General features: G+C 47.2%; 15 protein-coding genes across 15 annotated transcripts; 1 reads left to right on the top strand and 14 right to left on the bottom strand.

Annotated features, from left to right (window-relative positions):
- TbgDal_X11350 (hypothetical protein, conserved, (fragment)) lies at window positions 1–197 on the bottom strand (the record flags this gene model as incomplete). The annotated part of the gene is made up of 1 exon (XM_011780002.1): window positions 1–197. A coding segment is annotated over one exon (197 nt), but the record flags the coding sequence as incomplete, so codon positions are not given.
- Window positions 198–1,037: 840 nt separating this feature from the next.
- TbgDal_X11330 (hypothetical protein, conserved) lies at window positions 1,038–2,012 on the bottom strand (the record flags this gene model as incomplete). The annotated part of the gene is made up of 1 exon (XM_011780001.1): window positions 1,038–2,012. One exon carries the CDS (start codon window positions 2,010–2,012, stop codon window positions 1,038–1,040), a length of 975 nt encoding a protein of 324 aa, XP_011778303.1.
- Window positions 2,013–3,031: 1,019 nt separating this feature from the next.
- On the bottom strand, window positions 3,032–3,841 carry TbgDal_X11320 (CAP/Srv2p, putative; the record flags this gene model as incomplete). Its single annotated transcript, XM_011780000.1, has 1 exon — window positions 3,032–3,841. One exon carries the CDS (start codon window positions 3,839–3,841, stop codon window positions 3,032–3,034), a length of 810 nt encoding a protein of 269 aa, XP_011778302.1.
- Window positions 3,842–5,179: 1,338 nt separating this feature from the next.
- On the bottom strand, window positions 5,180–6,277 carry TbgDal_X11310 (hypothetical protein, conserved; the record flags this gene model as incomplete). Its single annotated transcript, XM_011779999.1, has 1 exon — window positions 5,180–6,277. The coding sequence occupies one exon, from the start codon at window positions 6,275–6,277 to the stop codon at window positions 5,180–5,182; it is 1,098 nt and encodes a 365-aa protein (XP_011778301.1).
- Window positions 6,278–7,032: 755 nt separating this feature from the next.
- On the bottom strand, window positions 7,033–9,342 carry TbgDal_X11300 (adaptin complex 4 subunit, putative; the record flags this gene model as incomplete). Its single annotated transcript, XM_011779998.1, has 1 exon — window positions 7,033–9,342. The coding sequence occupies one exon, from the start codon at window positions 9,340–9,342 to the stop codon at window positions 7,033–7,035; it is 2,310 nt and encodes a 769-aa protein (XP_011778300.1).
- Window positions 9,343–9,704: 362 nt separating this feature from the next.
- TbgDal_X11290 (hypothetical protein, unlikely) lies at window positions 9,705–10,016 on the top strand (the record flags this gene model as incomplete). Its single annotated transcript, XM_011779997.1, has 1 exon — window positions 9,705–10,016. The coding sequence occupies one exon, from the start codon at window positions 9,705–9,707 to the stop codon at window positions 10,014–10,016; it is 312 nt and encodes a 103-aa protein (XP_011778299.1).
- Window positions 10,017–10,984: 968 nt separating this feature from the next.
- Window positions 10,985–11,299, bottom strand: TbgDal_X11280 (hypothetical protein, unlikely; the record flags this gene model as incomplete). Its single annotated transcript, XM_011779996.1, has 1 exon — window positions 10,985–11,299. The coding sequence occupies one exon, from the start codon at window positions 11,297–11,299 to the stop codon at window positions 10,985–10,987; it is 315 nt and encodes a 104-aa protein (XP_011778298.1).
- A 32-nt stretch (window positions 11,300–11,331) lies between these two features.
- Window positions 11,332–11,997, bottom strand: TbgDal_X11270 (hypothetical protein, conserved; the record flags this gene model as incomplete). Its single annotated transcript, XM_011779995.1, has 1 exon — window positions 11,332–11,997. One exon carries the CDS (start codon window positions 11,995–11,997, stop codon window positions 11,332–11,334), a length of 666 nt encoding a protein of 221 aa, XP_011778297.1.
- Window positions 11,998–12,517: 520 nt separating this feature from the next.
- TbgDal_X11260 (hypothetical protein, conserved) lies at window positions 12,518–14,131 on the bottom strand (the record flags this gene model as incomplete). The annotated part of the gene is made up of 1 exon (XM_011779994.1): window positions 12,518–14,131. The coding sequence occupies one exon, from the start codon at window positions 14,129–14,131 to the stop codon at window positions 12,518–12,520; it is 1,614 nt and encodes a 537-aa protein (XP_011778296.1).
- Window positions 14,132–14,695: 564 nt separating this feature from the next.
- Window positions 14,696–15,937, bottom strand: TbgDal_X11250 (hypothetical protein, conserved; the record flags this gene model as incomplete). The annotated part of the gene is made up of 1 exon (XM_011779993.1): window positions 14,696–15,937. The coding sequence occupies one exon, from the start codon at window positions 15,935–15,937 to the stop codon at window positions 14,696–14,698; it is 1,242 nt and encodes a 413-aa protein (XP_011778295.1).
- A 785-nt stretch (window positions 15,938–16,722) lies between these two features.
- Window positions 16,723–20,154, bottom strand: TbgDal_X11240 (isoleucyl-tRNA synthetase, putative; the record flags this gene model as incomplete). Its single annotated transcript, XM_011779992.1, has 1 exon — window positions 16,723–20,154. One exon carries the CDS (start codon window positions 20,152–20,154, stop codon window positions 16,723–16,725), a length of 3,432 nt encoding a protein of 1,143 aa, XP_011778294.1.
- Window positions 20,155–20,471: 317 nt separating this feature from the next.
- Window positions 20,472–20,933, bottom strand: TbgDal_X11230 (hypothetical protein, unlikely; the record flags this gene model as incomplete). Its single annotated transcript, XM_011779991.1, has 1 exon — window positions 20,472–20,933. The coding sequence occupies one exon, from the start codon at window positions 20,931–20,933 to the stop codon at window positions 20,472–20,474; it is 462 nt and encodes a 153-aa protein (XP_011778293.1).
- An 820-nt stretch (window positions 20,934–21,753) lies between these two features.
- On the bottom strand, window positions 21,754–23,010 carry TbgDal_X11220 (hypothetical protein, conserved; the record flags this gene model as incomplete). The annotated part of the gene is made up of 1 exon (XM_011779990.1): window positions 21,754–23,010. One exon carries the CDS (start codon window positions 23,008–23,010, stop codon window positions 21,754–21,756), a length of 1,257 nt encoding a protein of 418 aa, XP_011778292.1.
- A 513-nt stretch (window positions 23,011–23,523) lies between these two features.
- On the bottom strand, window positions 23,524–24,069 carry TbgDal_X11210 (hypothetical protein, conserved; the record flags this gene model as incomplete). The annotated part of the gene is made up of 1 exon (XM_011779989.1): window positions 23,524–24,069. The coding sequence occupies one exon, from the start codon at window positions 24,067–24,069 to the stop codon at window positions 23,524–23,526; it is 546 nt and encodes a 181-aa protein (XP_011778291.1).
- A 376-nt stretch (window positions 24,070–24,445) lies between these two features.
- On the bottom strand, window positions 24,446–26,365 carry TbgDal_X11200 (hypothetical protein, conserved; the record flags this gene model as incomplete). Its single annotated transcript, XM_011779988.1, has 1 exon — window positions 24,446–26,365. One exon carries the CDS (start codon window positions 26,363–26,365, stop codon window positions 24,446–24,448), a length of 1,920 nt encoding a protein of 639 aa, XP_011778290.1.
- Between the last annotated feature and the right edge of the window lie 379 nt (window positions 26,366–26,744).

The following is a 26,744-nucleotide window of genomic DNA, read 5'->3' as shown; positions in this document are numbered from 1 at the left end:
CGCAAGGCAACTGTTGGCGGTGTTTCCTCCAGTTCCCGGTACCCCTCGTAACTCAAACACAACTCACGGCCGGGAAAGAGTTTTACGTACACGCCGTTTTGAGAACTGAGAGCGCTTTGCGGAACCAATGCAAGTCCCACAAGTGCTAGCAGCTGCAGCATGGCGGGGAACCTGCAAACTACGCGGAAACTCTTCATTTCACTCAGTTTGACGTTGGTGCGAGGGAGGTGGCGAGTGCAGCCGTACTAAACAGACACACACACACACACAGATCGAAAACGATGATATTTAAGCCTTTTTATTTTTGTCAAACTTATAGACGCTTACAATTTTTCTTCACGTCTTCTCTTTTTATTGTTGTTTCGATATCAGTAACAAAAGAGAGATCCGAGAAGGGGACCAAACGATAGAAACAACATGGAGAGACAATTGGATGCCTTAAGGACACCGCTTCGCAGAGGTGAAAGAGCACAAACATACAAAGGAGTCCACAGTTCCACATTGAATTTTTAAAGTATGTGGTGAAAAGGACACCACTTCCTCTTCTTCACCAATCAGTACTGCGCTGTGTACCACCCACCTGCAAATAACACCCCCTCCTTACTAGTTAGAGGTAAAAGAAAAAAAAAAAGACATCTGCCTATCGTTCACGATCCCTCCGACTCACTTCTTTCACCACCTCCATGTGTGACATCTCACCCCGAGCCCGTCTATTTTCTCCTTCTTAACCCAAATCGCACATTTTTTTTTCACATCTCACTTTCTAGGCACAACAAAGAACAAAACGTTGACATGGCAGCAGCGGGTCGCCAAACGAGCTGATTAGCCCAACCCAACCCCTTCTAGAAGGCAATGGGTGTTTACCAATGGAAAAAAGGGGGTATAACTTCCTTTTACCACTCCATCCACGATAAAACAGCGCTGCAGTTCGAGTGACACCCATTCGGTGAGACCCCTCCCGCTTCATACATCTTTTTCACACCTCCCCTGTTCAAAAGTAGCGACGTTAGCTACGGATCGTATTGCTACTAACCAAATCACCACCACTTCGACAGCGTTTTCGATATGTACCCAAATGTTGATTCTCCTTCTTGCTCCCTCGTCCGCTGCTCGTTAACACGTGCTGACAGCGTGTCATTATTCCTGCTGCCACCTCCAAGCACAAGTGCGGATTGGTAGATGCTGTTGGCGACACTTTGCAGATAAGAGGGACGGTGCTGTGGAGAACCGCCATCGTAGTAGCTTGTATTACTTCTACTCCCACCGCTATTTAACCCGGCACTGCCGTCAGCTCCGCCGCCAAACATCTCCTGGTTGACGACGTCATCGCGAACTACCACTGATTCAAAACCAGAGTCGGAGAGGACTTGTTGCACTACCTGTGTGGCACATGTAACGAACAGACGTGCCTGTCTGTTCTCCACAAAAATAGAGTATGACAAAACGCCGCGCGTTGTTTGAAAGATGTCTTCGATAGCCTCAATATTGTCCCCCCCATTCGGATCCAACGCGGGGATGTCAAGTAGAACAGTGTGGATAGCATCCGAGCCAACTCCCCGCAGCACCCTGCCCGCGCGCGCTCGTCGACTGGGGGAAAAACTATCATTTAAAGGATCGCTGTCAACCGCATCACTGCTACTCCCAACAGGAGTTACGCTTGTTTGGCTAGCCTTACGTGGGTCTCTGCCCTGCAAAACGGGTTCGAGACAGTTCAGAATTTGATCTGCTATTTCACGTAACTGGGGGTCGTCGTAATCGGCATCTTTGTAAACTGCATAAACACCCGGGACGAGGCCGCGCTCCAAGCAAAGTAGTTCCACATTTTCCTCGTGTTGCGCAAGCAGCAGGAGCGCAGAGAGGGAGTAGTGACGAGTTTCTCGGTCGTTACTCCGAATAAACCGCACAAGAGTGGGAAGCGTGTTGCGGCGCGCGATGACAGGGCGGTTGCTATAATTTTTGCTCAGCATGTGAAACCTCTTTGCGAGAGCCAGCTCTGTGTTGAGCGAAGTCATGTTGATTCACCTAGGTAAGCACAACACGTATATTATATATATACGTATCTGCCAGTATGCGTGGACCTATTTGGTCACCTTGACGACTGTTGAAACTCCCTTACGGACTCCGTAACTCTCTCTAACTTTTTTTGCTGCGTTCTTTATCGTCACTTTGTTAATTCAGCTGCTTATGAGTGCGTTCAACGTACTCACCCCTTCTACGTTCGTTAGCGTGCCCTTTGCGATAGGAAGGACAGGCTGCACCAGCCGCGAGGGCACACATACAAGTTGGCACAGAAGGGAAGCGAAAAACAATGAGTACAAAGGAATGCAGAGGAAATAAAGAAAGATAAAACCCCAGAGAAGAGGGTGGAGGAACGGTACACACACCAAAGCACACAACTTCACTCAACGGACTGCATCTACTCTTTCAACGAAACACAAAATCAAAGGAGCATTATAAAAGAAATAAACCAGCTAGTTTGGCCACAAAGCAGTAAAAATCAACCGTTGAGAGGCGCGTATTTACAGAATGAAATCGAAACGTTTGAAGGGGAGCGGCAACGATGAACCAACGCACCCAACGCAAGAGGTTGAGCAAACACAGGGGAAGAGACGAAGGCGAAGCAAAACGAAATACCTGCGACATTCGGATGAAACGGCTCCTTCCGCCTGCCGAGAAAGCAGCAAACAAAAGTACATTCCACAACAAATTTTTACTTTCTCCCCCCTTCCACAGACATCCCTTCCGCCAAATGCGGAAGATTGTAGAGTTGATGCCGAAACTTATCTGGTGTAAGTAATAAATTTTTCCCCCCTTAATCTTCCCTCTTGCTACACTCTCTACTGTCTTTTTCCTATTCTTGATCGCGCGACTTTTTCACGCCGCATCGTTTTCGTGTGGGGTTACTTTTCTTCCACCCATGCTCGTTAACAGGAACCGCCTCTACCCCGCCCTTCAGTCCCTTCCCAAATGTAAATGCGGCTGGAGTAAAAATACGCTCTTACACGCAAACTGGGATGCTATAGGAATTTCACTACGCCACCTCATTTGGCTTCGTCTCAATCTTGTACTTTCCTCTATTGTCCCTCACAATACGTGAGACGAACTGCTCCGGGAGGGGTCTTTCCAAAATATCTGTTGGATCCTCCACGGTAGGGAAGTTCACATTCACAGCGCTGCTGCATGCTGTTACAATTTCAGTGTTCGGCGCCTCCTCAACATCCATGAGGAAGAGATTCACCGACGTGCTTTTCTCAACCATAGCAGTGGGGACAAAACGCCGCACCGTAACATCAACGCTGTCAGACTTGAGGACCTCCAAAGCCGAGACAACACTCTCCAGGATAACTTGCGCCTTATTGCATGACACAATGGAGACCGTGTTAACTTTCCCCTTTACCTCAACAAATGTGTTGTCACAACCGTGAATGTGCACGGCATGACGCATATTGACATCTTCCAAAGTCACCTTGCAGGGTTCCGAAGGAGTTCCTTTGTGGTGTTTAACCACCCACCGCTTGTCCCCTTCGAGTCGCGTCACGGGTTCCTCCGCTGCGGTGGTTTCCGGTTGCTTTTGCTTCTGCTGTCGCTTGGCTTCCGCCTCTGCCTTCTTTGCATCGAGGTCGGAGAAATCAACGGCACCGTGTTGAATGTTTTGTTTATATGCTTTTTGATCATCCGTCACGTGGCGGAGTCGAGAGGTAATGTTATCACCACCCTGGCGGATCTCAGCAAAGAGGGCCGATGCCGCGCCTCCAACGGTGCTTGACGAGTTGCCTTCTGTTGCCTTGGGTGGAGGTGGTGGCGGTGGCGGTGGCGGTGGTGCTGGTGGCGGCGGCGGCATTTTCCTTCCGTGCACACAAATCAGCGGGGAGGTCTCAATATCACCTCGTAGTCCGATTTGATTTTTGTTTTTGTTTTTTGTCTTTTTCAAAGACCCACTTCCCTACCGTCTCCCTTTTATTGATTCTCTATATCTCACAGGCACGGTTACACACCGGTTTAGTAAAAAAAAAAGATAAAGAGGTATGCTTGGGTACTACAAGACCGACAGTTAGTTGATGAACGCACATGCTTTCGCACACTTATATGTATGACGATTGTTGAATTCTTTCAGTGAAGAAGAAAGTTAAAAGGTGGAACGGGAAAATTTACGCGCAAACGCTCGTTCAAATGCCTATCGAGAGAAGGGGAATGCATTGGGTGAGATCCGACCGAAGTAAAAGTGAGAAAAGGTCCCGGTCCGATACGTAGATCCGTGCACGTCAGATATAACGGTAAGTAAAGGGACATATTAAAGGCCAATTCTTAACGAGGACATCGTGGCGAGAGGTAATTCTGTACGTGCGTGTGTGTATGTATGTGATATGGAGGGTGGTACTCCACGAAGTAAATGAAAGAAAAGGAAGGGGATTTAGTTAACAACGAAAAGAAGAAGGCACATAATTCAAACCTTGCCTTCTAAACCCACCTAGTTTGCGGCGTGTGACCACAGCCTTTGGTTGGGCAGATAAGTTAAAACATAAACAGCATAAAACATAAAAGACGAAGCAATATAAAATTACCACCACCACCCACACCTAGCACGTACTCTCCTCCTTTTCTTCGAACCCTTCCTGCCGTCAGTTTTCGCAGCGGCCTCACGAGTTTTTCAAACGCATCTCCGTCAGTGTGCTGCACTCAACTGAATATTGGAACCCGTTAGATATGTAGTGCAAAGAAACTTGCCCTTTCTGATCGGCTGTCCGATCCCCAAGCAATCACTAAACTACGCTGTACCAACAAAAGGTATTACCCTTCATTTTCCCCTTCCCCTTCACATGCTTCCCCATTTGTGTTCTTTCTTCAAAATTTTTAAATTTTCATCTAAACTTCCTTCCTTCCGTTGAGCTTACTAGTGTTTTCTCCTCTATCACATGGTCTATCGTCTTACCTCCATCTCAACACTTTAATAGTGACTGTGTGACCAAATGCTCTCTCGTGTGTCCCTCAAAACTCCGATGTGATAAAGCAGCAGTAGCTGCAAATAGCGGTGGCGGGAAACCAAGACAGAAACGAAAGAGGCCGGGGTGGGGGCGCAGCAAGCACTTCATATGAAACTTGACTGCCCCCTCATCAACCCACGAAGAATGGGAGGGAAGCGAACAATAACAATGAAAAGAGGTTTCAAACTATTATCGTGCTAGTTAAGCAGTTCATTTATGAGCGAACGCCAGCGCGCAACTGTTTCAACAAACACCGGCATGATATCCTTCAACGCGGAGGAGTTGCAGTGCCGCAGAGGTATGGTGGTAGAGAGAAGCACGAGACCGTTCTGCGGTGATATGCCGATGCCGCCGCCACAAACCTCGCGGCTAAGCAATGAACCCTCCAGTAGAAGTTCATACAACTTGGCGCGAACCTCACCATCATGCGGAATTTGAGTGAGGAGGGTGGAATATATATAGAGACGCTCAGTGACACAGTCAAAGGTAACCAAGACGGTGTGGCTCTCGTCATCACCCACCACACAAGTGAAGTTCATATCGAATTGAAGTGGAACACCAAGTTCTTCAGCAAGTTCTTGCAGGTTGGATTTAGCACTCTGCAGCACCTCTATTGATGTGAGATCCTGTCGCAATACCGTGGCGCGCGGCGCTTTGTTCTTTTGCCTCAAGTCGGCGACCTCCCGACGCAGTAACTCCACCTGTTCGCGCAGTTGCTGGTTCTCTACTTCGAGAGCCACCGGGAAACCACTGTGACTAGTCAAATCGGCGCTGGGGATCCTATCAATATTTGTTTTCGTTGCAGAGGTAGCGGTAACAGGGATCCCTTTATCCACATTATAACGTCCCCCTGAGTAAGTGGCAGTCCCTCTCGCTGGATCGGCATGACTTAACCCACCACACGGGTCACGATGCGTGGAGTCCGCTTTTGAGTTACGTTCCCGCGAGTCACCACTCAGAGATGAATGAGGTGTATCAGTTGGGTCTCCGGTCCTTGAACCGGCTGCCTCGTCACTAAAGCCTTGGCCATGAGTCCGTTGTGGTACCGCAGTTTCACTAAACGATGGAGGACCCAAATGCAGCGTGGCACCATTGCAAAGGCCAAAATCGCTGCCCACCTGCTCGTCCGCAAGCGACAAACCGTTGAAGAGTAGCTGCATCCCATCTTGGACACCGTATGATTTTAGGTATCGCCTAATCTTTCCAACAGTTAACTTCCCCAGGTCCCCCCGAATCACCATCTTAAATGTCTTTCCATCTATGCAGCGTACAAAGAACGCCTGTTTGTCATCCATATCTATTCAAATATATGCGTATATTTATTTATAAATATACTTGCAAATGATAGTTACCTGTATATGCACAATCAAAAGTTAAGAGGCGCAGTTCCTTATAACGTCCTGACGCCGCGAGCTACTTCAGTCGTCTTTCTTCCTCCTCCCTTCGTTAAAGCTTCCTGCCAACTGTCCTTTTGACACTAAGGCAAAGTCTAAGCGAGTAAGGTAAAAATAGCGACGAGTTGATCAAGAATGCACTCCAGAGGTGTGTGTGCTGTTTTTTTTGTTTTCTTCGCTACAGTTTTATTGAGCGGATGCATGAAAATGGGGAAAAATAACTGCGCAGACAACAGAAAATAATAATAATAATAACCTCTGCCAATCGTCAAATCCGAAAGCAGTCCTTTCCCCAAACTGAAAAGCTGTATTTCGATGATTTCCCGCATTTCCCACTCTTCATCCTCGAAAGATGGTTCAACAACAGTGGATAAGAGAAACCCAGTCGCAACTGATTGTTACTCGTGGCCATACATTTGCCCAAGTGTGGCCGCAACAGGTGATAAGAAAGCAGAAAAAAAAAATAAATGAAGTGGCACAACTCGAACAAACAGCACTAAAGTGTACAGTGAATCGTACGTCCCTCAATTTCATTGTTTCTACTTAACAGTTTCGCGTGAAGTGATACCAAAAACCGGTTCAACGGACTGTGTAGTGTGATTAACTCGAACAAAAATAAACAATGTCAACAAAAATAAAACGCCACGACGACGAAGTCAAAACTGATCCATGATTTTGTTAAAATGTTGCAAAAATTGCTGCATGTGAGCGCTGTCGGACTTCACCTTAACGTTTACCATACCATTCCTCGACAGGCATACCTCCAGTAGAAAGTACGCTTCCATTGCGCCCTCTTCTTGCGCATACAAAAAGCATCTATCACCATCATTGTGAGGACCAGCCGTAAGCATGACGACTCCACACACGTCAAGTGCATCTTCAAACATTTCCATGTCAGGGACACTGCGCAGCCGCAATTGCATGTTGGCTGTCGTCACAACTGAATCACCAAGCGAGATCCAGCGATGCTCAAATTCGTGCAGTTCCATGCTCGCATCAACTGAGAGACTAAAGTTGCTTTCCAAATGAGGATGAGAAACGTTAGGCAAAGTGGAGACATTGTGGCCTGCTATCCCCTCGTGTGTTGTCTTATTCCCATCCTCGTCATGTGTGGGATCGTCTTCCTGTTCTTCATCTTCAGTTTTATCATCGTCATCATCGCCTGTGCGTGGTGCAGAGTCGCGGACAAATTCTTCACTCGGTCGGAAATACACAACAGAGAGTGTATTGAACTCATCAAAGAGTTTATCCTTGAGTTCCGCGTTCCGCTCCTCTGCAAACTCGATAATGTCAGACTTCGGGGCGCATATTACGTAGGAAGCTACTTCTGGGTTCTCTCGGAGTAACCGATAGTAGAGACGCACCTGGTCGTGAACATCTGGATGTGTGAAGTCATTGGCAAGCAGTTGGAACATCCGTCCTAGAACGCGTTGCATTTCCGGTGGGCGTTTGAAGAACAATGTTATGGAGGATGTAAGAAACTGTCGAAGGAACTCTGCTGGACGCTTGAGAAGAGAATCATTACACATCTCCTCCAAAATATACGGCGCCTCTTCTATGTGCTCACCATACTCGCCGAGAAGCCACACAAGCGCTACGGAGCTCTCAGGTTCCACCACATCCATCTCGCGACATGATTCCATCAGCTTCTCAAGAAACAATTGGACCGTGGGAATATACCGACGATTTTGCAGAACGCCCTTCATGACCGTGATGCTCGTGTTACGTACGTACTCAGCACTGCTCTCCAGGAATGTAACGAGATGCTTCGTCACATCCTCCACCATCGCTGGTAGTTTCAATGGGATTCGGCCAATCGCCTCGATGGCGGCACATGACACCGCGCTGCTTCCACGTTCGTGCGCATACGCTACAAATTCATTGAGAATATCTCCTACCGAGGTGGGAGTCACTAACATACTAAGTATATCCATCTTAACCGTCTTTGTATAGGTTGGGTCCCCGTTGCGGCAATAGAATGACTTGTATGCATCCTGAAAAAGCCGGGGCTCATGTTGCAGCAGCAGCTTAATATGACATAGCACAGGATACACCGCCTCTGTTCCAGTGCACGACGACACTAGCGTAAGAAGCGGGGCCTTTAAGCGACTGAGAACCTCAGAATACATCGCAGGGTGATTCTGCGTCAGGTGAAACAAAGCCTTGCACACACTTAGTACAGTTCCGCTATTCCTCGTCTGGAGGTGTTCATCCAATAAATTCATAATGTCATACATTTCACTCTCATCTTGAGGTACGTATTTATGTATGAGGCTAATAATCTGCACGCGGTGGTACTCGGAGACGCGTTTCATGATGTTTAGCAGTTGGTACAATAAAGGTTTTGTCACATGCAAAATACCTTCCGTACAACCATTAGCTTCGGCTTCGCGTGAGACTTCAAGAAGCACTTCCAATGCATTCCCACACACCAGAGCATCGCTATCCTGCAAGGCCTTTAGGACGTTGTTGAGAAACTGATGCCTGCGAAACTCTGCGGGTGACGCGCGGAAAACTCTAAGGGCGGATGTGCACGCCGTCTTGCGCACATAAGGGGATGGATCGGTGAAGGCAGTCTTTAGGACAGGAAATAAGTACTCAAACAGTTGTGGTAACCGAAGGGAAGAAAGGGAGCGCAGCGCAAGTCCTCGCACAATGGGACTTTGTTCCTTACACTCTTTAATAAGTGTGTTTATACAAAGTAACGCCACTTCAGGATTCTTCTCTGCATGATTGCTGAGATAAAGGTAAACGAGTTTCTTGGTGACAAAGTCTGTCGTCTCACATGCAAGTGTCAAGTGTGGAAAGAGACATGAAGTGTCAACACCCATCGTCATGTAACCAATCACCTTACTTATGACTCCACGTTTTTGAATGGGGTCAAACTGAACCTCTGGATCTTGAAACCGCTGCAATAATTTACTCAATTCATTACGCACTTCTGCAGAGGCACATGAGATTTCCATAAGGTCGTGTGTAAAAGTGAAACTTCCGTCGGTAATGCCGTACTGAAGCACAGGAAATTTTCACCTCTAATCAATGGGAAGGTAAGAAAAAAAAACAAAAAGGGAAGGGAAGGAAAGGAAAGGATCATTTCAAGGAAAGGTACCGGCCTGAACGACACACACCAAAAAAAAAACGGCGATTTTACTCGTTTTTGAAAAGTAATTATTTCAGCTATTGGTCAGATGATCACGCACTCCTTCGCTAGTACTACAATAACTTCATACTATTCCTTCACTAACTGATTCTTCTCTTCTTTGTCCCTTATCCTCCCCTAATACAAAAGTTATCACTTTCAATATTTTATTTTCTTTTACTCACTATCATGGGTTGTGTTTCTGTACTTTACCTCATTGCACATCCACAGTCGCAACAGCTGCAAATATCACTAATGCAAATTGAACAAACCGAACATTTATGCCCACATGATTGTGTCAAAAAAAAAAATAAAAAAAAAAGAAAAAACAGCAGCACACCTCACCTCACACGTGAACCATTTAAAAAAAATATGAAAGGTGAAAAGCGCAAATTCAAACTGAGATCAATACTCGCTAGAGCCCGCCACAAATCAGAGAAGCTGACCTTGAAATTAAAACATAAACCAAAAGAGAAAAAACAAAACACAGAAAAAAAGTAATGAAACAGTGACTACTCTCCGGCATCGAAATGAACCAAATTAGTTCCGAGTTTTTTTTTTTTTTTAGAACCTTCAAATTCAATACTTGGCGTGTTTGTTTGTGCTATGGCAGTACTGTCACTTATCAATTACGAATTCCTCGGTTCACACCACTTCCCCCCCGCATCCTGTTGAGAAGTTACAATTCATTAAACTGAAAAACACCAATCATATTCGTTTTTTTTTCTTCCTGGGGAGGGGGATGTATTTTTTCCACCCTCGTTTGTTTTACTTCTCTTTGCCTTCCTTTTCCCACGCAATAATAATAATAATAATAATAATAATAATCATCATCATCATCACAGTCTCCTACAAGTATCAACTGATGCAAATGCAACAAAAAATGTAAACATTTGAGGGAGGGGGGACTGTTTAATGCGAAGCAACCAAATATTACAACAGGCAATGCATTTGCATAAAAAAGTAAAATAGAACAACAAAACGAGATTTAAAAAAAAAACAAAAAAAACTGAGTAACCACCAAAAGAGTTGTGAGTTTAACCTTTTTTTTCTCCACGCGCATGTTAACTAAAAGGGAGAAAGAAAAAAAAATAATTGGACGCTATCATTGTCAAGCCACCGTACATACCGAAAGAAGTAAACGAAATAAAAAGAAAAAGCGCCTTTTTTTTTTATTATTTTGCTTTTGTTGCTCTTGAAAACAGATGACCTCGAGAGGAAACTGTGCGCGGTGATTAACGTGAGGAAAGAAAAATAAAAAGCAAAAGAAAGGTAAAGACAAACATATTTCAACATGTACTTAAAAAAGAAAAAAATTCACGGAATATATATATATATATATATATATATATATATATATATCATTTCCGTACAAATGTATTAGTTATTTTGTCTTTCCTTCATCCGGTTACAATTCCTCGAAATGTCACTGTCAATTGCAAAACAAAAGAGAAGGAAAAAAAGGGAGGTTAGCGCTGCCAATTTTGCATTAGTTCGTATACATCTTCCCACATGTCATCAGCTGGTCTTCCTTTTTTTTTTTTGGGGGGGGGGAGGGGGTGGAAGAGAAACGTAGAAAGGAAAAAAAAAAAAATCGTTTGTGCAGCTGAAGGCCAAACGAACATCACCAAAACTGAGTCAGCACACAACAAACCAATTATCGCCCCAGGGAAGCAACAACAGTCACTACGAAGAGAACAATACAGGTAAGAAGAAGGGGGATATAATGCCATCATCACATGTAACAAACAAAACGAGAAGAAAAAAAAAGCCACAACTTCCATTTATTCACTGAATAGAGGAAGGATATGCACAGCTACCGAAATCCACTGAACCTCCCACCACCGAAGTGGTTTAAAGAATCAACTCCACAAGGTGGATTGTAGGAGCCCCAAGTTTTGTTGTTATATCCCTTTCGTTTTTTGTTGTTGTTGCTGTGGGTGTTGCCATTGCTGGAATTTGCTTCGTTACCGTTAATGAACCGCCACCCACGTGACCCACGACCCCGCCGGAAGTTGCTGTAGCCACCGTAATTGTTATTGGAGTTGCCATAAACGTTGTTAGAACCGTTATTACCAACATTGACGTAAGAAAGGCTATTGTTGGGGTAGCCCCTCAATTCAAATTCATCATTTCTGTTCTGCAAGGCGTTTCGAACCGAGTCAAAGAAACATTCGTCATCATCAGCCCAGGAAGAAAGTACGGACTCCTGTTCTTGTAAAGTTGAATTCGTGACGGACTCATGGCCATCCAGCTTGGACACATTCACCGGAACACCACCAAGTTTCACACTCGCTGACTTTACTGCATCCGCGTAGCTCTCACCCACCGAAGGGCGCGATGGTAATACAATTAATCCATTTTGAAGTGCTCCATGTGAAGGCAGGCTGGCAACACTGTCATCCGCACCAACAAGTTCGGATTGGCTCCCACGATTTTTGCGGGCCACAACTTCAGCAAACGTCAAGGACTCCTCAGACATTTTGTCCCTTTGTTAGCTTTCCACTTATTTCTTGCTTTACCCGCACCGCCTCCACCAGTTATTCACTTGCCCTTCACTCTCTCTTTCAGTGTCGTGTGATTATGTGGAATCTATTTTCCACTCCTTCTCGTACACCTATCCACCACCCACAAGAGTGCAATGTAGCCTTCCTTGCTTTGTGTGCTCTCCCTCTTTCAAGCTAGTTAATTATGTACACCCGGCAGTTTGTTATCTTTGAATTACAGGGCGGTTTGTAGCAATTTTTGTTACCGCTTGGACGTTTATGCAATTACCTTATTTTTGTTACCGTGATAGCGCTATTAGTTACAATAGTCTAACAAATGACGTTTCGCGCAGAAGGAGGAGACATAGTGGGTACGACATCAGGAGGGATAATAAAGAACCACGGTACGGCATATTAACACACATACAAGTATTTACCAGCTGAGCAGGTGCGACACAGCAGCTGATCGGCAAGAAGAAAAGAAGAGGAACATGTGTACAGTCGATAGTGTGCCGGTCACTTACTTCTCGATACCTTTATCAAGTCTGCTGTGACGGCATCGTAGAAGCCCACATTCTCTGGACTAATATCCCCATCGCCACCATCAACGATCAGCCCACGGTAACGAACAGCGAGTCGCTCGAAGAGTTGAGGGATTACTGGGTGAGGCAATTCCATTTGTTCGCTTACTTTAGCTGCACGTTGTACCTGTAGTGCCCGAGCCGAAATCCAGTCCTGCATGAAGGCATGTTCATCGGCAGTGGTCACGATATTTTCCGGATTGCGGAGATGGGGTTTATTTGTCATTGCAAGCTCTTCGTTCAGTACGATAGCGACTATCGTGGCTAGGAGCAAGTCCACAACAACTTTCTGTCTGTGTAAACTAAGAGCCATCCCAGAGAGTGCCTCGAGTAAATCACTCACCGTTAGCCCATTCAAACACCGAGGGATTCTGATGCCTCCCTTCGAGAGCTGCGCGGGCTCTTTGCTGCCACGCTTCAGAAGTGCATGCCGAATGAAAGAGTTCAGCGGATCTCGATGTGCTGCAGTCTGCAATGCCCTTACACAAGCCGTGTAGCACTTCTCGTGGTGGAAACCGAAGCGGTGAAGTGCCACAAGGAGTTGTATCAGATTGGACTCTTTGCTGTTAAGGACTAGGCGAGTCGTGAGGAAGGGCCCAGTGGAACTTACTAGCCTTTGAAGGACGTGTTCCTCTGCCAGACCAAGACTTGAAAGAACAACAAGCAGCTGCGACACCACACCAACGGTGTCCTTGGGGCTTCCTTCGTTAAATTCACATCCGTGTCCTGAAAACACAATGCGTCTCAGCACACCCATTAGTTGAAGAAGCAGTGCACCATCCTCACTCTCCACGGCTTCATACAGTTGCAAAAAAATAGTCACATCGCGCAACGACATAGACGCAGCCAAAGTTGTCCCGCCAGCAGCACTATCAATGCTTGTAATATCTCCCTCCTTGCCCTCAGCTTTGCCCCTTATACGTCGTAGGTAACCATGAACATTGGCAGCCTCGTCATCAGGAATAGCAACTAAAAGGCTGCGGCTCGACCCACACGGCTCTGACAGCCGTTGGCAGTCACTGTGGGAAAGAGACACCGCATTATTGAGTGGGGGTGGGGGAAGCACAGCTTTGAGCACAGCAAGTACCTCTGTCTTTCCCATGAAACACAAACTGTCCTTGCTCCGTCGGAGTTGCGCATCCTCGCAATGATCCTTCGTCAATGCGGAAGGTGATAGTCCAGAGCTATGGCAATCAGGTCCTATTCCTCGACTAAACACTTGTCCCTCCAGTTTTTGTTGATCAAAACAACGGAGAATCGTAGTTGCCTTTTCTGCAAGCGCCCGAACCTCTGGGGTTCGATGTGGAGAAAATGCTTTCGGATGTGGTACGCGCTGTTTACTTGCCATCACAGTTGCATCCCGTGCTTTTTGTTTCTTCGCATGCCCGGAAACCGTTTCACGTCGTGCGTCAGCGGATGGGTAGGACTTATTGTCCCTCCCACATGTCGCTTCAATTGTTGGACCTCCTCGTCGCTGCCTTTGGGGTGCTTGAATAGATCGCTTAAAGTACCTTGGAACCCACCGCACAATAATGCTAGTGCGAAGCATAACCCAATGTCAGCAGCTCTTGCTGCTTTGATTGCTTCCGACTCCACAAACTTGAGAGTCCGTCCTTTTTGCAAGCCGTTAACTTCCTGAGGTTTCGAGAGTAAAGAAACACAAATTAAACAATGACCCTGAAGAAGGGGTGTGAAAATGGGTGACTACGTAGCGGAATTTGAATACCACTCGAAAGGATGATGGCTCTCCCGTTTGCTTGGTTATAGTGTTAAGTAATTACGCGTAGAAAAGTTACCTTCCCATTTGAGTTGAGCCCAATGGAGGAAAGTTAACCGAGGATATACACCGCTCTGTGATGAACTTCCCTTCACACAACCAGGGTACCCATGTCCACCAATATCGTGTAATGAAGTCATTTAATAAGAGGTAGAGAAAGGAACTGCCAATGGTCAGTCTAACTCACCGGTAGTCATTATGTTTTTTATGTACACGCGCACAGAACCAAAAACCAAAGTGAACACTATCTTCCACCTCTCCCTCTCCCGTTCACAGCCACTCCAGAGCTGAGCAGCCACGAGTGAAGCGGATTTAGGAGATTTAAATCTCTCCATTTTAGGATCCGTCCGTTTCCCGGTGCTGACTGAGCCGGAGTGTCGCGATATCCGCCAAAGGTATTTCCTCCAAATTGGTCGTACCCGCCAACTTAAGCACCAGTCGGTCGTTCTTATAAATGGATTTCAAGTGGCGCGGCACTAGAGGAAAACTAAAAACCTTCCTCTTTCGCGGACTTGAAAGGGTAATTTTGACCATTCCACCACTGTTCATCCACATGGTTCGCGCAAAACCAATTAAACCATCAAACCATGTAATTTCCACATCAGATATCTGCTGACGCACAAAATGGCGGTTGGTAGAGGGGAGCCCAAAAGATACAATATCCCCATGAACCAGCCGCCCATTAAGAAGATAAACCATGTCCCACGTGCGCATACGCTCGACCACGCGGGCCACTTTTTCTTCAGTAAAAAAAGATAGGCAATAAGTATCGGGTGTTATACTTCTTCCGATAAATACAGGACGCAAAAACTCATCAACACGCTGTTTGTAATAGTCAAAGACTGACGCTCCACGCGTGTTGTGCAGGAGGTTTCTTGCATACCTCTCTAACCCGGGCAAGTCAAATACGTCATCCTTTTGCTTAACCGTGCTGGGATCCAAGCGAACCAGTGGGTTCGTGAACACTACTACGGGGATGATGACGGTGCCGCATTGTTTGTGGAGACGTCGGTCCTCATACCATGTTCCATCTCCTTCACTCTCCTGCAGACAGTCCGAAAGTAAATTGAAGTCTGGAAGCGGTACACGTTTATCGTTTTCGATATGTCGACGGAGTGCAGCCGCCTTTACAACGTTATCTTCCCTAATGTCTTCAAACTCGAGTGCCCGCGCAGTCTTATGCACCTGTTGAAACCAGCGCTGGCCATTGCACCAAACGGAGCCACGCCAGTGTTTCACTTCCACCACCAGCACCACGGGTCCAACAGCCACAACATCAATTTCACGATTGTGTTGCAACCGCGGCACGAAGACGCGACGGCGGAGGAAAACGTGCTTCCAGCCAGCCTTCCGCAGTGCCGTTTCCACCGCCTCTTCTGCATTCATCGATGCACGAAATGTGGTTTGACGCATCGACATGCGTGTTAGGGAAAAAATACGACGCCATGACCACGATGATAAGCCCCGCCAGAACTTCCCAAGACTCAAACCAACCGCAGTGACGATCAGCACAATCATACAAACCACAAGTACCAGCGTGGGGAACCAGTACAATACACTATCAACATAGTGCGTCATCAGCAGATAGCGTTGCTAAGCGAGGAACAGCCTATGTCCACTATTTGCTGAGGTGTGCTAAGTGGAAGTGATAACATGGCAAGTCGAAACCCACAAAAAGAAAGTGAGGAAAGAAATGCAAACAAGGCCATTTGGGGTTATCAAACCGTTAATTCATTGCTGTTCGCACAGTCACCAGTGGGGTCACGCCTAGCAAAAAATCTGGGAAGCGACACAGGAGTAAATTTTAAAGCTTAGATTCCCAGGGAAGGCTGAAGTGGAACACAGTGGTTGAACGATAACAACGAGACAATACTCCTGGGTGAAGGCTGGGAACCAATAAAAGTCAGTACAACAAAACACCTACTCCTTTAAAGTAGCTTCTATGTTATCACTAGAAAATATTTTGAAAGGGAAAAATTAAACAAAAAATGGATGAAAAGGTGTATACATCACAACAATGTTGAAATGCAGTCTGTTCTTTCCTCCGTTGTTACCTCACCCTATCCACCCGCCGACCCATCACCAGTATTCTTTTCTTTTTGTTGTCCTTTTTGCTTCCCATGCATCCTTTTTTTTAAATCTCATATTCACAACATTACTTCATCCCTCCCCTCCTCACCTACGGTTGCCTCTTCTTAGTTTTTTTTTGCTACTACCACTTCCCCCGCTTCAGCATACCGTCCTGCTGGTGTTCTCCAAGCCCCTTGCGTTTATTCTTACATCAGTCTTTAAGGTCTGAAACAGAGGGGAGATTCCCCTGAGGCAAAGTTCCGAGCATGGGATAAAGAAACACCATGCACACATTACGATTCACCAGCCGACGGTTGTGTGAAAACAATTCTTATTCCAACTCCCGATATCGAGTTGTCTTCCTCCGCAATTAGCTTAGCCCCTTTAGGGAGCTTGTCCATTGTTTCCCATTTCCCCCGGATAGTTTTGTTAACCTGCTCAGAGCAGTTGAGGATCGAGGTAGTCAGTTCCGGATCCTCCGTCTCGAAGTAGACCTCAATAATGTCTTTGACGATGAGTTTGGCCTTCTTGCGGAGCTGCTGCACTCGGTTAACGAACTCCCGCGCGCGCCATGAGTCCACCAACGTTTGGTCATCTCGCTTGTCCAAGAGAACGACTACATCATTGTCAGTGTTGCTCTCAAAGTCAGTTATGCCATCCTTTACTTTACGGATCACCTTCACATCGTCACGTGATATCTTCTTGCCGAGCACCTCCACTTCGCCAGTTTTGAGAAACTCAGTAACCGCTGCTGGTCCCAATGCCTGAATCGCCTTGCGGATTTGTGGTGCCTCGTTGCGGTAGAGTTTACCCAAGTTTTCCATGCTCGCATCCAGTTGGGTTGTGACGTATTCATCACTGGAGGAAAGAACAACCTCAAAGGCACTCACCTCCTCCTTGATGTACGTAACCACTTTCCGAACGTCATCAAGGTACGCCTCGTCAGGATGAACAACGACAACTTGACGCACCGGTCGCTTCATAGGAATAACCATGCGATCTCGAAGAACACGAGCAAGCTCGACAATGGTGACCATACGAGTCATAGCACGCTCTAACACTTCGTCATGCTTCGATATGTCGTCCTCCGGGAACATGTGAAAGTGCACCGATTTAAGCTGCTGCTCCTGTGGAAGCAGTGGTTTGATGCGTAGGTACAACATTTCTGCAACAAACGGAGCAATAGGGGCAATAATACGGGAAACAGCAAAAAGAACGTTCAACATTGTCGAGAGTGCCTTCGAGCGGTCCTCCAAGTCAACAGTGTCTTTCATACGACGGCGGTTCATACGAACGTACCAATTGGAAAGATCCACAACGAACCGAAGGACCCCGGGAACGACATTGTATAGATGGTACTTCTCCATCTCACGCTTTACGTATTGTTGAAGCGTCTGCGTCGACGCCAAAATCCAGCGGTCCATTTCATTGGAGCTCACAACATCGGTCGCCACGTTTCCACCCAACTCCACGCAGTAGTTGGCATTCGCAATAAAAAACTTTGCGGCATTAAACAGAGGTAGCATCACGTCTCTGACAATGCCCTTTACACCCTGTTCCCTGAAGCGCAATGGTTCCGCCCGCACCACCGGGGAATTGATCATGTACATACGCAGAGCGTCTGCACCGTGCGTATTTATGATGATTCCAGGCTCGGGGTAGTTCTTCAGTCGTTTGCTCATCTTTTTACCGTCCTCGGCAAGAATAAGTCCGTTCACAACAACGTTTTTGAAAGGGACCCGCCCAAAGAGGGCAACGCCGAGAACAAGCATCGTGTAGAACCAGCCGCGTGTTTGGTCGAGACCTTCTGCCACAAAATCCGCAGGGAACTTTTCCCCAACGAAACTATCCTTAGCCGCGAACGGGTAGTGAATCTGCGCATAGGGCATGGAGCCCGACTCGAACCAGCAATCAAAGACCACTTCCACGCGACGCAGTGGGGGCATACCCGGGCGCTTACTTGGGATCGTTAACTGATCAACGAAATGGCGGTGAATATCGGTGATCCCCTTCGTGCCGGAAAGTTCTTCCAGTTCAGCCACACTACCAACGCACACAACCTCCTCCCAGTCTTCGCTGTGCCAAATAGGAAGGGGAGTACCCCAGTAGCGGTTACGGGAAACGTTCCAGTCTTTGGCGTCGGCAAGCCAGTTGGAGAAACGCCTAACCTTAACAAAGTCGGGTACCCACTCCGTTTCCTCATTGGCAGAAAGAAGTTGCTCACGCAAAGACTCCACTTTCACGAACCACGTGTCAACCGCCTTATAGATCAGCGGTGCTTCGCTGCGCCAGCAGAATGGGTAACTGTGAACAATGGATCCCTTACTATGGACAAGTCCCTTTGACTCCAAGTACTTGATAATGTCTGAGTCGGCTTCCTTCACGTAACGACCCTGGAAATCCACCACATCTGGGGTGAAAGAACCATTTTCATCGACAGGGCAAAGCATATCCTCCTTCGTTATAACACCGCTGTCGATGCATATGCGATTATCTTCCTCACCAAACCCGGGGGCCTGGTGCACAACACACGTGCCAGAGTCCGTCGCTACGTACGCGTCACACAGCACACGGTACGCGGTGGCTCCATATTTCTCCTCAAAGTAGGGAAACAGCGGTTCGTATTTTGTCCCGACAAGCTCCTTCCCCTTCATACGACTGACAATAGTATACGGGGATGTCTCCGTGCCCTTCTTGCCATCGCCTTTCTTCTTGGGATAAACCTCCCCAAGTCGCGGTTCGCCAAAGATGTAGTGACGTTTTGTCTTGCTGTCAAGGACCTTAACGTAGTCGATATTCGGATGAACGCAAAGCGCCAGGTTGCTTGGAAGTGTCCACGGTGTTGTTGTCCAAGCTATAAGGAATGTGTTCGGGTCATCTTTAGTCCTGAAGGTAACCATTAGTGAAGGGTCACTGACGTCCTTGTAGTTCAAGTTGGCCTCGAAGTTACTGAGGGGAGTGGTGCAAGCCGTTGAGAAGGGCATCACCTTAAATCCCCTGTACACGAGACCCTTATCCCAGAGACTTTTGAACACCCACCAAACACTTTCCATGTACGAGAGATACATCGTTTTGTAGTCGTTGTCAAAGTCGATCCACCTCCCCATGCGTGTCACAGTTTTACGCCACTCCTCCGAAAAACGCATCACGATGGCGCGGCATGCGTTGTTGTAGTTCTCGATGCCCATCTTCTTCACATCATGCGAAGATTTAATTCCATATTCCTTGTCAATTTCAAACTCAATGGGGAGCCCGTGGCAATCCCAGCCAAACCGGCGGTCGACGTGATGGCCAGTTTGATGGGCATAGCGACACACGATATCCTTAATGGTGCCAGCCAAGAGGTGCCCGTAATGTGGCAACCCCGTCGCGAATGGCGGTCCGTCGTAAAATGTGTACGGTTTCTTTCCTTCTGATTGCTTAAGGCATTCTTTGAACGCATCGATATCCTCCCAGTGCTTCAGCACCTCTTCTTCCATTTTTGGGAAGTTAAGTTCATCGCCAAAGTTCTGTAGTGGTCCAGTCATCGTGGTTTTACTCGCTGTCTCCCCTCTAGATTTATCTTTTGATGCTGTTGTGGTTTCCGGTGGAGAAAAGGAAGACGTTATGGATTCGCTTGGCAACACACGTGAGTGAATTACGGTACACCGTGTCGACGGGAAACTCGTTTGGGCACGTTTACCGCTGTTCAGCACGGAACAAAGGAGGGAGTAGCATCGATTCATTTGGACAAGACGATAGCACAGAGAGGGTTAGAACCACAGGTACAAGAATGTCAGCAACAATGGTAATAATAATGATAGGAGAAGAAGGAAAAAAGAGGAAAGGAAAGAAAAATACCGAACACAAGAAGTGCAAATGTGAAAGAGATATATGTGTTGATATATATTATTTACTCGCACGTTCGGACTTATGTCCGCCTGTTCGTTTGTGTGTGTGTGTGTGTGTGTGCGGGTCCGAATACGTTCCTTTTCCCCCCTCCCAACCGTGTAGACTTCTAATTTTATTTGGCTCTTGAAGAAAGGCAAGTCACAAGTCGCTTTCAGAAAAGAAAAAAAGTAGGAAGAAACGCAAACGTTAGGGGAATGGCAGCGATCAAAGTAAACACAGCATTTGTTCTAATGTAATGCGAGCAATCTCCCCGGTATCTTGGGCTCCCATTTAGGTAAGAAAGTAATGACAAGTAATGCAAACCAACAGTCACCCGAAGAAGTAACACAACACTTGATGCGCAAAGCAAACATTCTGTTGGTTCGCGAAGATGGGAAATGACTGTCGGACTCATAGTTGGGGCGGAAACCAGACCAAATGAAATAAACAACTGATGCATCACAGCAGAAAGGTCAAAAATTATAAGCATTAATGGGTATGCCGCCGACAACACACACATTAGGGGGACTGCGAGGAGGCCGGGACCACCAAAAGTCCGCTGGTTAGCACGAAGAAGGAACAAACACATGCAAGCAAGTGGGTAATACAACTCATATAATGCAATGTTGCGCATCACACGCGTACGATCCCATCCCTTTTTTGTTTGTTTGTTTTTTTTTGGGGGGGGGGAGGGGGAAGGGCATGGTGTTAACTCCTATTCCACCTCCTCTCGGCTCCGCTGAAGGGAGTATAGTTTGAGAAACGGAAAAGAAGTTCGGGTCGCACAAATGATAATAATTCAAGCGGAATAAAGAAAAAATTCGGGAGAAAAATAGATAAAAACGTCTATAGTAAAATAGACACAGAGGAGAAGGGGTGACACCAGCGCCACCATTAAACCAACAAATACAGTTGCACAAGAATTAAGAGAGCAGAGGTAAAGCAAAGGAAGTGCGGAGCGTTTGCCTTTTACCGATTCCTTCATTATACTACTGTGAGGAAGTAAAAAAAAACATTTCCCTTTCCGCACACGAAGTGACAGAAACTAACAGACACTCAAATCCCTCCCAGTACCTCCGCTCTCCTCGCCTACATTTGTCCTTTTGATGTGCTTAGTTATATACTCGACACCACACTCTACTTCTTCTCATACCTATGTATTTTTTCCATACACGTTTTAATGCGCACACACACACACACACACACCAATATATATATATATGTGTGTGTGTGTTACCAGCACCAAAATTATAGGAGACACCGCTGCGTAAATCTGATAAATCAGGTAGACATATGATGGTCGTGCCAACGAGAACCACTTAAAGGTTCGCTTCGTCCCACCTTATTCAAACCATTTCGTTATATTGCCAGTCAATGCAACTGCACACTTTTCCACTCTGCCATTCACTAACGCTATGTCCAAACGCAACCCATTACATGCCCCGGACGACGTATTACATCAGGCACGGTGCGGCTTCAGTAGGTGGTGCGATCGGTTGGGATGCAGTGGTTTGCTCGAAACCCCCTTCCTCATCCTCCAACGCCGCGGTTTCAAGTGCGCTACACACATCGTTACATAAATCCAACACACTCCCCTGCGTCACTGCTTCCCCACTGAAGCCCGAACACATCCGGGACAGCTTGCGCTCCAGATGTTGCTCCATTGGTGAAATAGAAATACTTTCTTTCACTCGCGTCAGCCTTACGGTACCCGCATGAGCGCATACCAAGCTGTCATGCGGCTCCACATCGCTCTGAAAATCACTAACATCGAGTGCCGCTGGTGACCTGTGACGCCCCCGCACCTGCTGTCGACTTCCCCACTCGCTTAGGTGTGATTGTCGCCGTCCCGTTAGCTGTTCCCCTCGCTGAGTACTTAAAACTGTCCTGCGGGATTCTGACAGCGGCCACCCGTTGTGTATTCCCTCCCCCTGTGAAGGTCGCGAAGATGATGAAAAGGAGTGATGCAACACCTCAGGCGTGCGGGTACCCATCCAAGGACTACTACTTTTACTGCAGCTACCACCACGAGGAGACATAACCGTGCTGCCTTGCCTACTCAGTGCATCAAATGAAGGATCTACGCATGTGAACTGCCTTGTGGGAGAACACGGCAAACGCAATGGTAGGCGACGGCAGCATAGAACGTCGCTGTATAGCTCGAAGGCCTTATCGGTGTACGGTGTGAACATTGCATGAAAGAGGCACAATGCAACCACGCCAACAAAGCACACCGTAATAAAGAGAAACCCACACACGTAGCATGTCCCAATAAAAACGAGAAACCTGATCAATCCAAAAAGCATGACGGTAGGATGGTTCCCTTTTTTCTTCTTCTGTAACATATCATTTTGGGGACTAGTACAAGGTGCTCCGCTTTTTCCGTTTCGCGACCTCAATATATAGGTAATGCTTACCGACAACACCGCCAATGCAAACGGTGGGGCAAATAACATCACTCCCATTGAGGCAAGTAGTACCAAGTTATAGTAATTGCGCGCAAACCAGAGCAAGTTCACTAGGAGGGTTGTTGTACACGTTTCCCTTGTTGGCATTGACGGCCTACAAAAAAACTCACCGAAGGGACGCTGCGGCTGATCAAACGAGGCGTCACACAAAACGGAGAGTTGCAAAACGAGACTCCCATTACCTCTCCTAAAGTGGTTCTCATCCTCATCAGAGGTGGCATCCAAATCACTTGACGCTGACATCGCAGCTACAAAAAAAATAAAAAACCTTTCGCCATGAGTGTTGAAAAAAAAAAAAGCGGTGTTTTTTTTTTTTTTTAAGGGTGGAGACACCGTCGAATGTAAAGACGGTGATAGATATTTGCAACTTCCTCTTAACAACACAACGGCGGAAAGAGAGGGTACACGCCTGTTAAGGCATTGGACCTAATGAGATATCAATTTGATGGAATTATGTCTCCACAATCTCTCGTCTCTTCCTCCAACTCCCAATAATGATTTCGGCGATTTTCACTCTCTGGGTTTTCGAGAGGTATCGAAAAGGGAAGGAAGATGCCGGCGACAAAGGAATTTCAGGTAGGTGAGGGAATAGTGTTTTGTGAAAATAATTGTTATTATTATAACTCCGCAAGTGTTTTCCAGCGTCCCCGAAGTTCAACACACAGCAATAAACACGGAAGAATAGGCGAAACCAACCACCAGTAACAAATTACTCGTGGTAAACCCCACCAAATATAAAAACAAGCAATGCACCTTTCATAGAAGCCTCTGCACCATTTCCTGAAACTGCTCTGTGGTTATCCTCTTTTCACGTATGCACTCAGTCGCAAGCCCATTTTCCTCCAGTAATAGAGCTATCCGCAAAGCAAGTAGATGTTTGCACGTCGATGCCTCCTGACGCTTGATGCAAGAGTAACCGTACGCCCTGCAGCTGCAGTAGAAAAGAGACAGAATACAGTGATCACCCACCATGTATGCGCATCTGTTGGTAGAGAATTTACCTTCCTGATTGTCCTGATGCTGTTGTTGCTTCCCCTCTTCTTCATTGCTATCTGCCGCTTGACGCACGACACACCTCAAAATGTGCTCTGCCCCATGGATCGCAATTCCAATCGCGGAGGTGAATGTATTTCCATGAAGCAAATACAGCGGTGCCAGAGCTTCCTCAAGTGTAGTGCCTGATATTCCTTCCGCTGCTTCAGGTTTTTCGCGACGCCGCACAAGGTACTCCGCATACCTCTTTAGTGCAAGTTCAGTGACTACCGCAGGAACATCGGTCGCACTGAAAAGAGGCGCCGTCATACTTCAAATCACATACAGTTGCCCTCCGCCAACACAAACTCAAACACAACAACACAGGCACTGAAAGCAACACCGGCTGCACCCTCCTTGCTTCTTTCAACGATGTTTCTGTTCACCTTGAAAACAAATAAGTGGAAGTGAATAGAGGGTGTTGAGTGGCCAGTGGTGTCGGACTTCTTGGAAAGTTTATCATGCGCACACCTGCGACACGGTTATGCTGTAAAATAAATAAATGAGGCACAACCGCTGCCTACTTAAAATAAGTAATATAAAAGGAACCTGAGACGCCGGTATACCGACTACCGCATACCAGTGCCTTCCCCAAGTGTTGGAGAGGGCAAAACATTCGTGAGCGAGAGGAAAATGCTCCTCTTGACTACCTTCGACGCCGCTGAGATTTGCCATCATTTCGTTTGTAGTCGTCGTTGCGGTGTCTGTCATCCCTACGGTCACTCTTTGGTCGCTGAGAAGTAGCAGCCGGATGTTGTCGATGATGGTGCTGGTGCTGGTGCTGGCGGTCCCCTGAGCGATTTTTGTGGGGACTTGGCGCTCGTGGGCGTCGACGCCTCTCGCGACTATCAGAACGGCGTCTGTCGTGACTGTCAGACCGACGCCTTCGTTTCTCATCCGAACGATGGCGTCGCCGTCGACTACTGCTTCTCCTCCGCTTTGTTTGCCGTAGCTCTGCTTCCTCTTTCTGGCGTCTCCTACGCTGCATCTCTTTAAAGTCCTCAAATTGGTACTCCTCCTCGGCGGGGCGAAGTTCAGCAATGCCTGGCGCAACGGCTTCCAGAGGCAAACTCTTGTTGTACTCCTCCCCTCCACCCGGCAATACCTCCTCCAAACCCAATGGACCGCTGCAACTTATACCACCAGCACCGGTAGTGTTGCTGCTTATTGGCTGCTGGGGAGGAAGAGTGATTGGGATGCTTAGGGCCGACTGCAATACCGCCAACGATGGCGGTGTTACAACAGATGGGGAGGGTGGTGGAATAATAGGACCGGCGGAGATGGCGGTGCCGACCACAATATCTGGTATGAAAATCGGCGTATTTGGCTCAGTAGGCTTCACCTGAATTGGCATCGGGTCGGTTCCTACAGCGCTAACATCAGATGGCGGAAGCAGTGGTTTTCCCCCGCTTGCGGCTTCATCCTCCTCATTGGCAACACGCGCTGGTTGTCCCATTGTTGGGTAATCGGGTTTCTCGTGTCGTGCGGTCAGGAGAACCTCTATTTTATGCTTCTCGGATCCCAAAGCCCCGTCCAAGTTTTCGCGGTAAACACTAAGCACTGAATCCCGTTTGGACGACTCCACTCCAAATGCCGCCGTCCACTCTTCCGGGAGACCGCTGACATCAGGTGGTCGTGTCCAGTAGAGCGCGCACACCGCAAGAACATATGCCTCTTCAGCGTAAAGTTCACGCCAACGAGGGATGTCATTCAACCAGCAGACAGCATCTGCAAGCCACTTTTTGGCAGAAGGGCAACTAAAAGCTTCACTACCCTGCAATGGACGACTACCTACAAGTGGAGTGGTTGGGTTCGCAGCACCGGCGGCGGCTGGCGGTTGGGGCGGTGATGCACCGACAGTAACTACCAGCCCTCCGTCAACGGGATCATTCCCAACGAGTATTCCAAGGAATATAATGGCGTATTTGAACGGGCACTCAACGAACGTTTGGAAACCAAGCGTCTGGAGAACAATCTCTTCAGCCTCACGCACGCGTGTTTTGAAATTCTCGTATCGTTCGGGTGGTGGCTGCAGGAGTTCGATAACTGGTTCATTTCGACGACGTTGGTTGAGCCTCATGAAAACGCTGACGATAGAGCGAATCCGTGTGGATGGGTCTTCGACTTTCGCTGCTACTAAAATGCAAGCTGCAGCTAAGTAGACGATGTCATCGTGATCCTCAAAGTGGTACAAGCAATAGTCCAGTGGGGCGAACAGATCACCAAGTACAAGAACTCCTGGAGAACACTCAGTGCCGACGTGAGAAGGAATTGTATACGTAGCCTGCCGACACGTTGCTAAGCCAATGCCCATGACACATGTTTCCTCAATCCCGCTTCTGCTGATGGAACCACGTTGGAAGCCTTCTTCACTATGGTAGTCCCCACGTTTTTGACGAACTTCCTCAGCGGCAGCCTGAAAACGCTGAAACAAAACCGATGCTCGATAAGTCACAGACGGTGTAGTACGTACAAGTATGGACCCAGTCCGAATAAGGTCCACACCGTAGGCACAGAAGGCTCGTCGTGCATCGCACAACCAATCAAAGCCGGAAGTCGCAGTCATATGCCGTGCTCGATTTTGTGTTGTTTTTTTTTTTCCACAACCGCAACGCTTCACGCCGAAAGGGAAAAAAACGCCTTGTAAGGCCAATTGAGCGGGCAACCTGAGTGTCCACGCGCTCGGTCAATAGATTTATTGCCTTAACCCACTGTCCCTCCCCCTTCTTGGAACAGATTTGCGCACTTTCCGTTGCTACTCTGTCTTTGCTACACGATGGGGTTTATAATTTACAAAAATAAAAAAAATAGGAATTCACACATGCATACAGGCACAACAATAACAAGAATACGGCGCTGCTAGCCTTCTAATCCAGAAACGGGTGGTGGCGAAAGACATTTACGAGTTTGTTACAACACTCTCACAGCCACATAAGCACATCCAA

Source organism: Trypanosoma brucei, chromosome 10, assembly GCF_000210295.1.
Source record: "Trypanosoma brucei gambiense DAL972 chromosome 10, complete sequence".
NCBI classification, from domain to species: domain Eukaryota; phylum Euglenozoa; class Kinetoplastea; order Trypanosomatida; family Trypanosomatidae; genus Trypanosoma; species Trypanosoma brucei.
This window is presented reverse-complemented; position numbering and strand designations above follow the sequence as displayed.